Genomic DNA, 15,808 nt, shown 5'->3' on the forward strand with positions numbered 1-15,808 from the left:
TGAACAGGATAGAATGTTAACATTTAAATCTCATCTGCACTGAGTAAAATGACACAATCTCTCATGGCTGTAATTAGGAATATAGAGGTCTCATGAGACAAAACCTTCAAAATCACCTACCAATAATCTAACTGTAAAGGAACTGTTTCTAAGCTGCTGACTTGACAATAAGGATCAAAGGAAGATAACTCAAAGAACTGAATCTCTCTGTCACTGAAAGATAAAAAAAAACAACATTTTATTTACTGAAACAACACACAAGAATGGTTTCATCTTAAGTATTCCCTATCTCCGTATCAACTTACATTTTAAAACATGCACACTAAGAACTGTCTTAATGCTTTCAGTCTTTAGAGATTCTTCCAACGTCATATCTGAAGACACTGAATGAGTTTACAAAAGATGGACTATGCTCAGATTTTAGCTGGCCAGAAATGCATGAGGTCTGATATATATTGATAGCCTACATATTTTTACATGCCTTGTTCCTGTCTGTGTCATCAAGATAAAGTTTTTTTTACATTTTTTTGCATCAATGTCCTAAATTTGACTTATTAATACACTTACCCTGTTCCAACAATAAACTTGTTGTACTCTGGCATTATTACAAAATCTGTGATCCATTTTGGTTTAGTTCTTGACATGGATTCTGTGTTCTAAAAGAAGACAGCAATATTATCACACAAAGAGGTAGAGTCAATAAGACAGTCGAATAGCCTAAAAAATTATAATTATTTTGAATAAAAATATTTATTGTAACAATGCCAACATATTGGACTCTATCCCTTTCCTTATTTAGTTAATTATATGACAAGCTTCCTGACCTAATTGTTACTACTTTTTGGACTAATTTTTTGTTGTAAATTTAATACTAATTAGCTTCTTTAGCTTGTGAATTTTATCAGTAATTTATGAAGAACTGCTACAACCGTTTTTAATTTTTATCATTATAACATACCACAATTTCTTTCTTCCTTTTCCATCTCAGTTCATTGTTGGTCAACCCCCAAAAAGTCACTGTACCATCCTAAAAAAAATACAAAACAGACAGCATTTACAAGAGAAAGTTGAAATAACGGACCCCTTTCCATTGAAAGTTTTCAGTAAAAACACCTCCAAAACAGTAGATGTAATATAAAACATAATTACTTGACCCTTTTTTTTGGTCCACTGTATTTTGCTTATTGTACAGAGGTTCCATAAATATCATTCTGAAACCCAAATTATAACAGATTATCTGACAGATAATGAATGGACGCAAACTCACACAAATGACTATTAAATAAAAACACTCAATAAACAAAACCATCCAATCCTTTTTATAATCATTCTTGAAAAAAAATACCAGTAAATTCAACTTGTACATATGTATAGTCAAACAAGGATGACTTACCAGAGATTTTGGTGTACACCAAATATATATATACAAATGCACCTATAAGTTACACTTGTTTGAATTGCCACGTAAAGTACTGGTTTATATGTGAGATGCTGGTTATGGGGTAAAATATTCTAGCTGAAGAGAGTCAGAGACCTTGACATGGTCACAAAAGTGACACCAACACTGACAGTATTAATGATAATCATACATCCATAAAAAGAACTTATAATGTTCAGTAGATATTTATATGAGTTGATCAAATGAAAATTATGAGTGGATTATTGTTCCAATTTTAAACATACATGTACTTCTTAGGTTGTCTGTATTTCTACTAAATAAAACTAATTACTCATGACAGACATTACCATGTATAAAATCTCTTTCTGTAAATTCTGGATTAAAACCTCCTGTCACACAGTTACAAATGGTCAAAAGACTGTGTTTTTATATACCTGACTACAAGCAAGGAAGGATCCATCTGTATTACTAGTAATTCTCAATATAGGGTCTCTGTGGGGAGGACTAGCTATTTTTGCTGGTAAGATAAACTCCACTTCCTTCGACCTGAGGTATGAGTCCTCCTTCTCAGCATACTCAAGCTGCATGTAGGTACAAAACTCATCCCATGTGATGCCTCCATTATATGACCAATCTATCTTCTTAAACAGGGCTTCTATCTGGGCTTCCTGTAAGAATCACAGTAAATTCTGTCTCAAATGAACCCCTTTTAGACAAAGTTTTTTTCAGACTGAACTGGAGTTTGCTTTACAAAGGTTCAAAATACATCAGAGGTGACATAGCTGGACTTGACAGTGATAAAATTTAAGGGGGGGATACTTTCTAAATGAAAGATAAAAATCAATTTTACAAGTAGAAATTCCTTCCCTTGCTAATATTTGCTTGTGGAATTCTATATGTATTATAAGTTAAGTTCAGAAATAACCCAAGTAACTAAGATATAGCAAGTGTAAATTTAAGTAATTACTTAATTTTGGTTTGCGGAAAAAAATCTTAATTTAATCACAAATCACCAATTCACTCAAGGTTTAGTCAGGTAGGAAGAAATAGATGTGGGGGAAAATGCATACAAGACCCCGGTGGAAACATTTGCAACATGCAGATGTGACATTTGTGTCACCCTCCTTATTTTATTGTAAAATCCTTAAAGACACAATTTTTCTAAGTCCACATTCTTGATTCTATAAGGATTATATAAAACCCATGGCTTATTACTTGCGTCTTAATACTTGCGTAACACATTCTTTAACATTAACTTAACATTATACTAATCTTATTAAAATAACAATATCCAATACAAATTATATTTACATGGCTTCTATTGTTCAGGGTAGAAAATTTATGTAATTGTGAGCTAAGGGCAAATAAATACACTAGAAAAAATGTCAGTTATAAGGAAATGAAATAAAGGTCTTTATTTCTTGTCTTTTTATATCTGACCTTTGTTGGTGGAAGATTTAAGAGATTCCTTAAAAATCTGAATGACTGATTATTTGATTACTCTACTGTGGCATTTCATATCAAAAACAGAAATGGAAGAACTGACCATAAAAAGGAAATACTTATTGTTTTACATGTAACTTTTTTCTCTGGCTGTAAATGCCAAGGTTTAACATATTCTGCACTGAGTTTATTTCTTTAAGCAGAAATCATTCAATAAGAGAACAAAAAATTATGTAAATATCTAAGCTCCTACAAATTCGTAATTCATGCAATGTATATACTATTCAATCTAATACCAATTATGAACTTTTTTAAGTACAAGAACTGCTGCTGGACATGAAAAAGCACAATTCTAAAACCTGTGACTAGTAAATTTTCAGTAATGTCAGTAGAGGTACATGGATGAGGTCTTAAGAAAAAAACTACAAATTTTCAAGCAATATCCTTATAATTTGCAACCATAATACCTTCTTATGTGTTTGGCAAATTCACACTATTAATTGCTTTTTTCTGTAAAAAAAACCCAAAAAAAACAACCATGGTGCCAATGGACAAAAAATGACAAATCGTAGTCAGTTCATCATTTTGTTTTGTAGGTCTGATATTTGGACAGTTTGTCTTATTTGCTAAATATAAGCACACCCAAAAATATTTATACTTAGATGGAATATCTAAACTGATAAAACCCATAATATTTCTTTTCTTAATGTATTCTCCCATTTCTTAATATGCTTTTTTTTGCCAGTAAATAAGAGCAAAAATCTTTAAAACTTTTAATTCCTTGAAAACTCATAACATCTGGATGTTATTATGAAAGAAACCTTGTCATACTATTTCATCTTTTTCGTCAACGCATATTCTTTTTTTTTTTCAATTACAATGTATATGCAATTTCGAAGAATTTTTGACAACTTTTTTGGCTGGAAATTCCCTTTATTGCCCCTTCCTTTATTTGTTCCTCGCCCTATGTCAAGTGGACATCCTTCAACAATCTGACATTGTTATTACCTTTGTAACTCTTAAATTGAGTCTGGCTTTGAGTAAAGCTTTAAATTCCTCCAAATCGAGTTGACCTGACTCATCCCTGTCAGCTCGAAGAAATGCCTTCTTCAATTCCTCTAATGTGTTCAGATCAATCTGCTCTTCAATCTAAAATAGATACATTTTTATATAAAATATGATACATATGGGGAAACCAATGCAAAACTTCTTTCATCATTTTTGTTTTAAAACAGCAGGGATACTTTATAGGATATCGCTTAAGGCAAATAAGCAATCAATGCCAATTTATCATTCCTAAACTCAAATTTCAACCATTCAGATTACTTGAAATTTAAGATCTGAGGAAAAACTGAGGGTTTGAAGTTCTTATCCAAGAGATTGTTTTATAAAACAAATGGTAAAAAAACCTAAAACAAGCTCTGAAATTATTAATTTGTGCTTTACACTGCAAGTTCTTCATGCCAAAATTTAGGTACCACTGTTAATTACATGTATAAGGTAAACCTAATGAACAACACATTAAACACATCAAGAGTTATGTCCCCTGAAATAAATTATTAACATAAGAATTTTTTATTGATTGTGTAAGAGTGACTGTTTTTAGAATTCCGTGTACTTTCAATCAAGGGTTACCAAACACTGCTTCAGTTTTATTGCTAATCTTACAGAACATCTGTACTTAGATTTGAACAATATATGATCTGTACTGATTGAACACAAACAGCACTGTTTAAATACTGAATATCCATTTCATTATTTTATTAACCCCTTAAATTGTATTTGATTTTGGGATAAAACTATTTACTTAACAATTATAGCTTTATTCAGAAAAGTAAGCTGTGCAGTAAAATATATAAAGTCAAATATAGGCTACTTACTAGACCAAAGAAAAATTTGCTTTTGAAAAGTTAACTTTTTGGAGTGATTACTCAATCATACAAGAAAAGCAGACCATTTGTATTTATTACATAAACTTAACTTATTTGAGAGAGTAATCAAGGGAACCAAGGTTATAGCGGTAATCAAAAGAATGTAATCCAGGGACAAGACCAGACATGGAAAACAGATATACACAACAAAGAACATAAAGTAACTAAAATCATACATACAAAGTAACAAAAGCAAATGCGCAACTCGGACTCCACTAAAAACTGGGAGCATGGACCAGGTGCACCAGTAGGGTAAGCGTCCTCTGCTTTTCTAGAAACACCGAGTTGCTCATAAAAAGTCAAGTCCAGGGTAGACAAATGAGGAAAGGAAAACTATGATCCGTTGAATAAATAAGTTTTCATGGTGCAGATGGACAAACCATAGCAATCCACGAGTTCATGATGATGACCAGAATAGCAAGAAATTTATTTTAAAATTTTGTTCCTTTAAAATCATTTTACTTTAACAGAAGAAAAAAATTATTTTTTTTTCATAAATGTCAGTTAAATTGTTGTCATTGGTAAAAAGGAAATAACTCTTTACCTCAGTAGTATCCCCATAAATTTTGTGTTCCGTTAAATCAACAGATTCCAGTGAAGTGTCAACTTTATGGTCAGCTCTATGCGTGCTGTATAATAACTGAACATTAGAAAACCTTGACCATAAGTCTCTTGGTGAAAATATTACACTTCGTCCCGGAGAAGTTAAACTTCTGACATTGCTCAGAGATGTACAGGTATGTCCTGGTCCGTCATGTGTAAGGAAAGTACTACTCCTCAATTTCCTAAAATCCTCATCTGGCCGAGAATTGCCTTTAAAATCCCTGTGAGAATGTGGTCTCAGTAAAAGATTTGAGACACTTTTTGAATCTTTCTTGGAAGCCATTATTTCTTAAACACAACCACAAAGCAAAGAAGTTTGAATCAAAATATTTCACAGGATAGAATCAACTTTCTGTCCACTTGATGAATCTTGGCATTAAAATTCAAAGCAATAAAGACAAACTAAAGCAGCAACAGAAGTCAATCAACTCCTATCATCAGCACACAAAAGAATAGAAAATACTTCCAGTGCCTGGAAATTATTTCTCACAAGCCGAGAATTTAAATAAGTCACTAGAAAGCAATCAGAGTAAGTGCTAATATAGATTTCCTAAGTTGTTACTATATTATAACAAAAATATTGAAAACAAATAAAACTTCCAAGACTGCGGGATCTGATTTCTAAACCCAAAAGCCAATTTTATCAATAAATTAATTTCCCTTTGAATAAATTTAATGTAAGGCGAATAATTCAAATCGTAAATATCTTGAAGCTATGGTTGAGCAAACACTCCAGAAAAGTTACAACTCTAATAAACTTCTAAAATCAATTTCACCAGGTACGTTTATTTGCATCATATTTTAATTTATGGAATCATACATCATCTTTGTGACTTTACATATATTTCTTAGTTCAACTAAGCCTTTGTCAAAAAATGATTTTATCAAATTAAGCATTGTGAGAAATATAGAACGAGAAATTTACAAGTCACATACAGCTTAAAGGTAAGATTATTATAAATAATGGGTGAAAGTAACCAGATTTCTCAACATGAACATTTCATCATGGAAACATTATTGAAACATTAACTTTGATAAATCCTATATTAAAAGTGTAAAATGAATAAATTGCTGTAAGTTCACATGCAAATGAATATATTAAAACTCGCTAAAGAAATAATAAATTGTAATGGTTCAAATCAACGGTTTCTACACAGCTACGGTGATACATACCATGAATCTGACATGAACAGATGGATAGGGAAATATGGGGTAAGTGTGCTGAATTTTCAAAATATACTATAAGGAAAACAAATAAGGTTTGAACTGAATGAAGAACTATCTATTATTAAAAATTTTCTATCAGAAAGCACATCGTCATGATTTAGAAAGGATTGTTTGTTTTAACAATATAGAATTTGTTCCTGAGTCTATTTGGGGCTTGCTATAAATGGAGAGTTTTATCTTGCTTAATAAGTAATTAAGTTTCTTTCCAGGTACTTTCATTCTGTGGCATCTTGATGTTCATTGCTAATTCAGCAAAATTATTAGGACCATAAAGTACATGTAAATGGAATGACCTACAGAAACAAAAATCTTATGTGCAGTTGTCAATGTAAACAACATTGATGACCTTGAACTTAATATGAAACCATGGTCACCAAAAATTATTTAAATTTCATTTCTACTGTTGACAACTATTTCTTTTTTACTTTTTAAAAGTTAAGTATTTAAGTAAGAATAAAAAATTATATTGACAAATCAAATGTTAAACAGAAAGTCAATTTATACCTGGGTACATATCTTTCTCCCTAGAGTAAAATGGTAACTAGAATTTGCAAGTATAGTGAGAAATAACAGATTATTTCTTATGACAATTTACAACACTTGCAAAAGTTTGATATAACAATATGTCATTCAGTAAAAGTATTAATTGCACATGTACAATCAATGACAAATTTATTTCTCCTGTCTTTTGAAGGTAACACTTTACAGAAGTATGTATTGGTCAATGAGAAGCTAAGCTATTATGTTTTGAAGAGTTACTGCTGCCATAGGTGTAAATCTATATCATTCTAAAATTTATAACACAGAAAAATAAAACAAACAAGAGGCTCCCAGGAGCCTGAATCGCTCACCTGGTAAAATTTTTGCCTTTCATGGGCAACAACTGTCACAAGATGTTGTCCAACAATTTTGACTCCATGAAGGCCTTGGTAAGACTTATCATGAGGATCATTTCATCAATCGAATGTTTCATTCTATCTATTATAGTTTTCAAGATATTGACTGAAAACTGCAAAATACTAAATTTTTTGCCTCTCAAGGGCAATAACCCTTATATGGAGTCGTCTGACAACTTTGATCCTTGGAAGACTTTTGTAGGCCTTATAATAAGGATATTTCAGCAATTGAAAGATATTGGCCAAACCTAATGGTTTTGGATATATATGCAAAAAACTACTGTACGACCCCTATGTTTTTGAGAAGATTTTTTAAAGTAATAACATCAAAAACAGCAAAAAACGTCCAAAAAGGGCAATAACTCCAACATGAATCAACAGATTTTCACCAAAATTTGACCACTCATAGATGTCATTATGCTGAATACTTTTACCTACTGTCAGAATTTGGCTAAACCTAACGGTTTTGGAGATATATGCAAAAATCTGCTGTACGACCCGTTCTATTTTTTGTATCAGCAGCCATGTTTTTTAACAGATCAAAAATCCAAACAGTCATTTTTTGCAGGATACTCTAAGTCATTATAAATTTCATGCAAATCTATTCAGTAGTTTCAGAGAACGTCAGGGAGACGTTTGAAGAAACTGTTGACAATGACAACAATGATGACGACGGCTGCCAAGTGATGGCAATAGCTCAAATGGCGTATGGCCAGGTGAGCTAAAAATGAGATATGTGATAAAAAGTATTGGTTCTATGGTGGGATTTTAAAATGGTGCAAAGTGCATCAAGAAAATATTTCTATGAACAAAATTCTACATGAATGCATTACTGTACTCATGGCCTGTGCTTGCTAGAACTATGATTTGTGACTCCTCTTTTAAAACTTACCTAATCCAACTCCCATTCCAGACAAGAACAGGCACATGAAACAGATGTAAGCCAGGATTTTACAATGGGTGCTATAAGCAATGGAACTAATACTTTAATATGTATTATATCAGGGTAAATAAATAAAATTTCTGAGCAATAAATACATGTAAAGTAAAACCTAACTTAACCTATTCAGGGAGGAATGGTTCATTTAAAACAGGTGTTTTGTTTAGACAGGTTTTAGGTTTGTTCAAGGTATCATTTAGAAAGGTTTCACTACTGTATCATTTTGAGCTACATTCCTCGTGGAAAATATTTGCTTATTACAGAAACTGCTTTGCCGCATGAACAATTTTAAAATGCTCAGTAACAGCACCCACTGTAGAACTCCCAACTTAAAATGTCTAGTAAACATCTAGCAAATAGAGAAATTCAAAAAAAAAAATACAAAAAAGCATCAACTGTTACTTACTCTCCTCTTTTAAAATTAGGAAAGAAAAAATAATTGTGAATTTATACTGAATATTGGTATAAGAACTAAAGATATAATAGTATTTATGCCAGCTGTAGAGGTGGGTTTTATAGTGTTCTAAAAATCAATCTAAACAATAGAGTTCTTAGCATCATAAGCAGTAGACCATCTTTAAAAAATCTTGGCTTATGGCTGTTAATTGAAGACCTAAAAAACACCAACCAATTCAAAAATAGTTTTTATTCATTTCCAAGAAAAAAACATCTTTGTTTCAATTGTTTTTCACATTTCTTTTAAACAAGGTCCTTTTAGGCCTTTTTTTTGGATAAAAAATCACTAATTAATCTACCAACAATAGCAAACCAACATTTTTTTAAAGGATGAACCCAGCTCTTGTCACAATACTTGGTGGACAAATATTTTCTTAAAATTCTAAGAATACCATGAAAGTAACCTCTTATATAGTCCATAATAGGCCTACTTGCCACACAACTTGAAAAATATTAAAAAGTATAAAATAAGTATTAACACCAATCAAAGTCTGTCACAAGCGATCAAGAATTTTCCCTGATTAATCATTTTTTTTCAAGTTTTGTGGCACCAGGGCCTTGACTGGCACTAAACACAAAGCTTTGCAATAGAGACAAATATTGATATAACTTAATCCAAGATAACCAAGGTATAGGTCCAATCAGAACTACTAAGCCTTACTCATTACACAGAAAAAAAATGTTATTTTTTTTTAGTAGTTCCAATTGGCATGACCCCAACCAGATATATCCTTTAACAGCAAAATTATAAAGATTCTAAAATTGAACAATCTACGAGACAAAACTTGTTTTGTGTACATTCACATTCATTATTACAGCTCCAAGATCCCTACCTTCTCATTACACTGCAATTCAAAACATTCCTCCATATTTTCGGTTGTTTCATTTTCCTGATGAATAGTGATATAAAATGCTTCTGCCAATGTTACTGACACTTTAGTCTCCATTTTCAGAGAATGAATATATCACTATTCAATTATTAATATCAGTATATAACTCCTATAAATAATTAATTTCATAATTCACTTTGATCTCTCATTTTTAAGTTCATGTTCATGCATTTTTTACTCCTTCTATTACATATTAAACATATGTGTTTAAATTCCTTAAAACAACAAACAATTATGTTCTTTGATGGCAACACAAATATATTTTCTATTTCTTTTGGGGGGGGATACTCTTAATCCTTTGTATAAAAATATCCACCTTAACTCCAGAGCTTTTTTAAGACAATAGAAGAAAGCTGCCTGAAATATTTAGTTGCATAACATAACATTACTAGATAATCTTGCCCCACATAAAGCCAATAGTCATGGTCACATATTTCTAAATAAAAACACTCACAATGTAGTTGACATTTATGAAATGTAATCAACTCATCTTCACTGAGCTATATATGTATTGATTGAAGAAATAAGATATTGTCATGCAACGTTTGTTAATCTAAAACTCATCAACGATTTAACAGTTTACGATAAACCTGATTACAATGTAATATAGTACAGTTATTGTTTAAGAGATTTAGACCTTTCACTGAAGAGGAAACTAATTTTACAAAACTATAGAAAATATCTTTCTTGGATGGATCTTCTATAGGTTTACACATTTTTCTTTCTTGAATAATGAATGATCTTCAAACCTTGTAGTCAATACCTTATTTTATGAGAGATTTTTTGCCAATACTTTTTTAAATAACTACTGTTTTTTCATGTATTGAAGTTTTTTGGCCAATGAAAAATCAAACTTTTGTCTTCAAAAACTATTCAGTGCAAGTACATTTTTACAAAAGATTCTTTTGATATAATTTGATTTTTTTTTTCAAACCAAAACTATAAGAAAAAAGTGGTAAAAGTAACTATTTCTACTACTTTTATCAAAATTTTAAAAGAACAAATATAAATGTGGAAGTCAATGGAGAGTTTACTATTACATTTAGTTTACCATTACATTATATATTTGTATCAAATCAGAATTTATAAATATTTTTTTTTCTGGCTAAGCCAAAATTAGTGGTTTCAGCTATGTTACCTGGACAGTTCTTCAAAAAAAAACAAAAAAAAAAACAATTACTGGTATCTTCCATTATTCAAAACTTTTAACATTCCAGTGATTATTGGGGTTCAAACCATTTGTATCATATTCAAACAGATTTTGTCCCATAAATTAAAAAAAAAAGTATTAAGAGAAAGTTACAAAATCATCCATTGAAAAATCATCAACTATCATCTATATTCCAGCTGACAGTACCATTAATAGAAAAAAAAATCGAGAAAGTTAACAAATCTGATTGTTTTAGAAAACGATCTATAAAAAAACAAATTTCACTATTTTCCATTTTTATTTAAAATGCCAAATTTTACCTTGCACCTAAAGATAATGCTAAAGAAATTACAAAGATTAAATTTTCAAAACTTTTCTTTTCAAAATTCCATCAAACAGAGTTTAAAACTGCATGCAAATAAGGTGAGGAAATTGGTAAAACAAGAGAGTGATTTCTGTTAATACTGAACTAAGATTTGTGGCTTTCAAGGGTTGTAAGTGAAACAAATTCATGCACATAATTAAAAAAAGAGCATTGAAATACAAATATTATCTCAAAGATTATGAAGTAAAAAATGTTCCTAGCTTACCCTGCAGTTTTTCATAAGATTTTTATCTTCATCCTGCTGCTTCTTAGAAATTTTCAAAGGTTGTGCAATCTCCCTAAAACCAACACTTAACTTTAAAATTTCCTTTGAAAAAGGGTTGGTCATCATAATTTCATCTAAATGTTTTTCGAATCTTTTCTCAGACATGTTTGCTGTATTAAGATTTACTTTTCAAAAATGGACTGAGAAAAATATGTGTACATGAATGCCTTTCAGTGGTTCTCTTAGGGAGACAAGATGGAGATAAATGATGGTAAAAAATGTATCTGTATAAATATTTAATAAGATTGCCTAAAGCAGTCTTCTATCCATTGTGCTAATTTCCCAAGTGACTTCTAAATTAGTTATGTAGTTCTTAATCACATCAAACAAGTTAATCATATCATAGGTGGATCCAACAGGGTCCAGGAGAGCTGTCCTCTCCCCCTCCTTATGCTCTAAAAATGTTGTGGATTACTTTGAAATTACTATTGTCCATGGAGTACCAATTTTTCATGGTTTTCATTGGTAGGACAAACCACAAAATTTGGTTAACAGCAAACATTAGATTCCAATTGATGTGTATACTGAAAACTTCAAAACCACAAATTCAACAAACTTATACTGACCAAGCCTCCTCATTACCACCGTTTGCAATTGTTCACAGCCTCGAACAATGATTATTGAGGGTTTTTTTTTTTTTTTTGTGTGTGTAAATTTTGAAATAATATCTATTTATTTACACAATATATATTAAAAAGCCTAAACATTTTTTTAAGAATAAAAATGTAAGAAACTGCTACCATGCTGATAAACATTAAGTATTCCACATTTGGAATTGGCATTCTTCATCCAGAAGTACATTCATCTAAAAAATTTGTCGGTATCACATTTTTTAAAATTTTAATTTTCAATAAGAATATTTAGAGAATTAAGAGAGTTGAGACTAATTTTTTTTTCTATCAAGGTTATAGTTTACACTCGGTATACAACTGTCAATGTTTTTGCAATTTGCAGTTGTTTTTTTTAATAATCAATGGGTGATGACATTTCTGTACAAACCTAATTTTGTTTTACACTATATACAAATTAAATAGAGCAATTCCATATTTTTCAGATTATATTTATCATTTCTAGACAAAACTGAATCTAAAAGCAATCCCTGAATTATTGATAAATTTAAAATTGTTTTAAATTCAATTAAAGTATTTCAATTTCATTAAAAAGTAAAACAAAACCATTGTAAATGATAGTCGAAGTGACAAATTTCACACCTTTCTCTACAACATAGGTGACATTCGACACGCCCCCTTTTTCACCGGAAGTTCACATGTTGCTACAACAAACCTCCATTTTGAAACGATAAACTACTTCAAAAGAATGTTGATATTGATTTAATTTGTTGTTAATAAATGATTTACATCCGACAATCACTCTCCTGATATCTTTATTACTCTTTTAAGACATTAAGACCGCAGTTGAGATTAAAAGAGACCATATAATTAGATTGTTTTTATTTGAAGTCAACACGCACGTGTTAGTTCTTCACCTGTAAACAAAACCACAACAAATCAAGAATACACTGTTATACTAGAAAGAAGCAAGAAGTGTTTAACAATACCTTATTTTTCAGTTGGTCTGATATTTGTCCGACCCCAGACCTTGGTCTATTTTTCAGCAAGTCTGGCTGAAGACCATCAACAGCTCCGAGAGTGAGCCTTCTCGGTTGTTTCTGAATCTCCTGAAGCCTAGCATCTTCCTGTGGCGCTCGCCACTGCCTCCGTTGCCCGACTTGCGTCACGGGACGTGTTGGTAATCCACTTTTTTCCTGACCTCTCACAGACGAAGTAGCTGTTGATGGCCTGTTACTGCTATCGAATAAACTTGTCGTGTAACATGGATGAGATTGTAAATTCGGTCCAGCCGAACTTGGACGAATCTTTCTCCGCATGGTCGCCGTTTGTGGTCTTGTCGACGTCATGACTCCAGGAGGGTGGTCGACAACAGCTTCCAACAATAACTCCTCTTCTGGCGAGAAAAACAAACTAAGGTCCAACTCAGGTGACGACCATGGACTTTTCAGTAGTAACTTCCTGTGGAGGTCATCAGCGAGAGGCGCCTCGTTCCTGTTCAGACGTAAACAAATACTCCTGAGTTTAACATTTAAAGTTATAACTGTGTTAAATAAATCAATAAATAGTGTTTAATTTCTTAAAAGAAATTCTATAGGGTTTATTCAATATTCATAAAAAAATTTGTTCCAAGTTTTGGGATGAATAACCCGATTGAATTAATGTTTAGCGTAATGAATACTAGCATGATTTGGTCCAAATTTCTAACCAGTCTTATTTTAATATTCTGGTTTTAACGATCAAGGCTCAACAAGCTGATATTGTGGTTAACAGATTTTACAGGATGGCATATGGCCCAAATCATTGACATTAATGTGTGATGGAGTGTGGGCTCCCATGTGCACTGAAAGACCACCCGTCTCTTGTCAATCAGTAATTATAACTATATATAAAGTATTCACATGACAATATGTAGTTACTTTCTTTTCATTTATTTCTTTAGGATGGATAATTGTAACTGGTGCTGCTGACGGAGCAGGACATGCTTACCCTTCCGGAGTACCTGATGTTACTCCCGTTTCATATTGCTATTGGTTTAGTTTGGTATGTTAGTCTTGTTTTCCTTATCTTCAGTTTTTATATGTGTAGTCTTTTTTTATTTGGTTTGCTACTTTGTGTATGTAGATACTAGTTCATGTATCTTGTTTTCACACTTTGGTCTTGTATTTGTATTTTGACCATTATTCACGCATCGGTATTTTTTTTTGCCGATATTTCGCAGGCACCATTAACATAATTATATATGAATGCAACACTATAGCACTTAAGAATAAATTCGGGACTTTAATTAACCTAGCTTGGACCAATACCTTGAAAATTGCATGACGACTTTTTAGAATGAATAGCAACTCCTGCATATCAATTGGAGTATAAAAGGAATGCTTACTTAATTGGGGTGATTAAGTATACAACTGTCTCGTATATTGTGACGAAAGAAGACAAAAATGAAACTACTTGGACTGAGCTATTTTCGCTTTCCCAAATGAGTACCAAACTGTAAATAGTTTTAAAACCTAAATACGGTTTTAATAACAAATGGATTATCATAGCTGTTTTCCAAGTTGCATACTCATATAGTGGTATTTGCATCATCTGACATTCATAACCACATAGACATATTTTCATGGTAGCGTAGGTCATCGGGACATGAACAATTTTGTGAACAGTAGGCCTGAAAATTTACCCGTCTTGAATGAAGGGAAATTAGTTGGACGGAATACTGGTAATCAGAAGAAAATGACATTAATTACAACTAGACAGTGAAATAATCTAAATAACAAATTCATTAAATAAAGAAAACAAACAATGAAGGCAAATGAGCAACCCAAGCTCCACTAAAAACTGGGAGCATGAACCAGATGCATCGGTAGGGTAAGCGTCCTTTGCTTTCTAGAGAACTTTCATTTTATCAAGTATTATGTATAGTACTTACATACAAGCATCCGGTGCAGATCCTTTGGTTCTGAAAAGGGGAATTCTAGCGGAGTTCCAGGAAAAGGGTAATTTTGCCAATTGGCTATATTGTCAGTTATTGATAAATTTTGCACGAAAGAAGTCATTAACTTTTCGGACAAAGAAGGACACCGCGCCGGACCCCTCCCCGGACCAGCCACTAACACCACCGGACTCCCTCCCCTAGATCCACCGCCTACAGTTTAGTACAATTAACTTACTTAAAAGAACTTCGCCGCCTCCTCTCTTGTCTCGACATTTTTTTCTTTCAAGTTATCATTGCTTCTCCGATGTTGACATTTTTTCGGTCTGTTCCGGTGCTGTTGAACTTTTCTGATTATGCCGTCATAATAGTTATTGTGATGTCAGAATACGATATTTGTGACGTTTAATTATAACTGGTGACATTTTATCATTGTGACGTTATAATCAATGTAGGTGAAGGACAAATGTACTCTATGCCATTGACGTTTTCAAAAGCAGAGGACGCTTACCCTACCGGTGCACCTGGTCCATGCTCCCAGTTTTTAGTGGAGTCCGAGTTGCTCATTTGCTTTTGTTACTTTGTATGTATGATTTTAGTTACTGTATGTTCTTTGTTGTGTATGTCTGGTCTTTGTCCCTGGATTACATTCTGTTGATTACCGATATAACCTTGGTTCCCTTGATTACTCTTTCTATATGCTGAAATTTTTTTATCAA

At 32.0% G+C, this 15,808-nt stretch overlaps 1 protein-coding gene across 6 annotated transcripts in view; it reads right to left on the bottom strand.

Moving 5' to 3' along the window:
• The window catches only part of LOC148605614 (cilia- and flagella-associated protein 337-like), a 33,224-nt gene extending 17,774 nt beyond the window's left edge, over positions 1-15,450 (bottom strand). For 4 of the 6 annotated variants that reach the window (XM_088548811.1, XM_088548810.1, XM_088548809.1 and 1 more), the window contains exons 1-7: positions 15,328-15,450; positions 13,144-13,648; positions 3,851-3,991; positions 1,834-2,067; positions 959-1,027; positions 568-656; positions 121-213 (exon numbers count right to left, since the gene is read on the bottom strand). In XM_088548811.1, coding sequence (XP_088404937.1) covers positions 121-213; positions 568-656; positions 959-1,027; positions 1,834-2,067; positions 3,851-3,991; positions 13,144-13,648; positions 15,328-15,365 — 1,169 coding nt within the window. In that variant the 5' untranslated portion in view covers positions 15,366-15,450. Of the gene's footprint in view, positions 1-120; positions 214-567; positions 657-958; positions 1,028-1,833; positions 2,068-3,850; positions 3,992-5,317; positions 5,979-9,728; positions 9,861-13,143; positions 13,649-15,327 lie in introns of those variants that run through there. The other 2 variants (XM_088548814.1, XM_088548813.1) reach the window with 2 other exon arrangements.
• Between the last annotated feature and the right edge of the window lie 358 nt (positions 15,451-15,808).

Source organism: Perna viridis, chromosome 10, assembly GCF_037379345.1.
Source record: "Perna viridis isolate PV_CMFRI_1.1 ecotype Kerala chromosome 10, ASM3737934v1, whole genome shotgun sequence".
In the NCBI taxonomy this organism is placed as follows: Eukaryota; Metazoa; Mollusca; class Bivalvia; order Mytilida; family Mytilidae; genus Perna; species Perna viridis.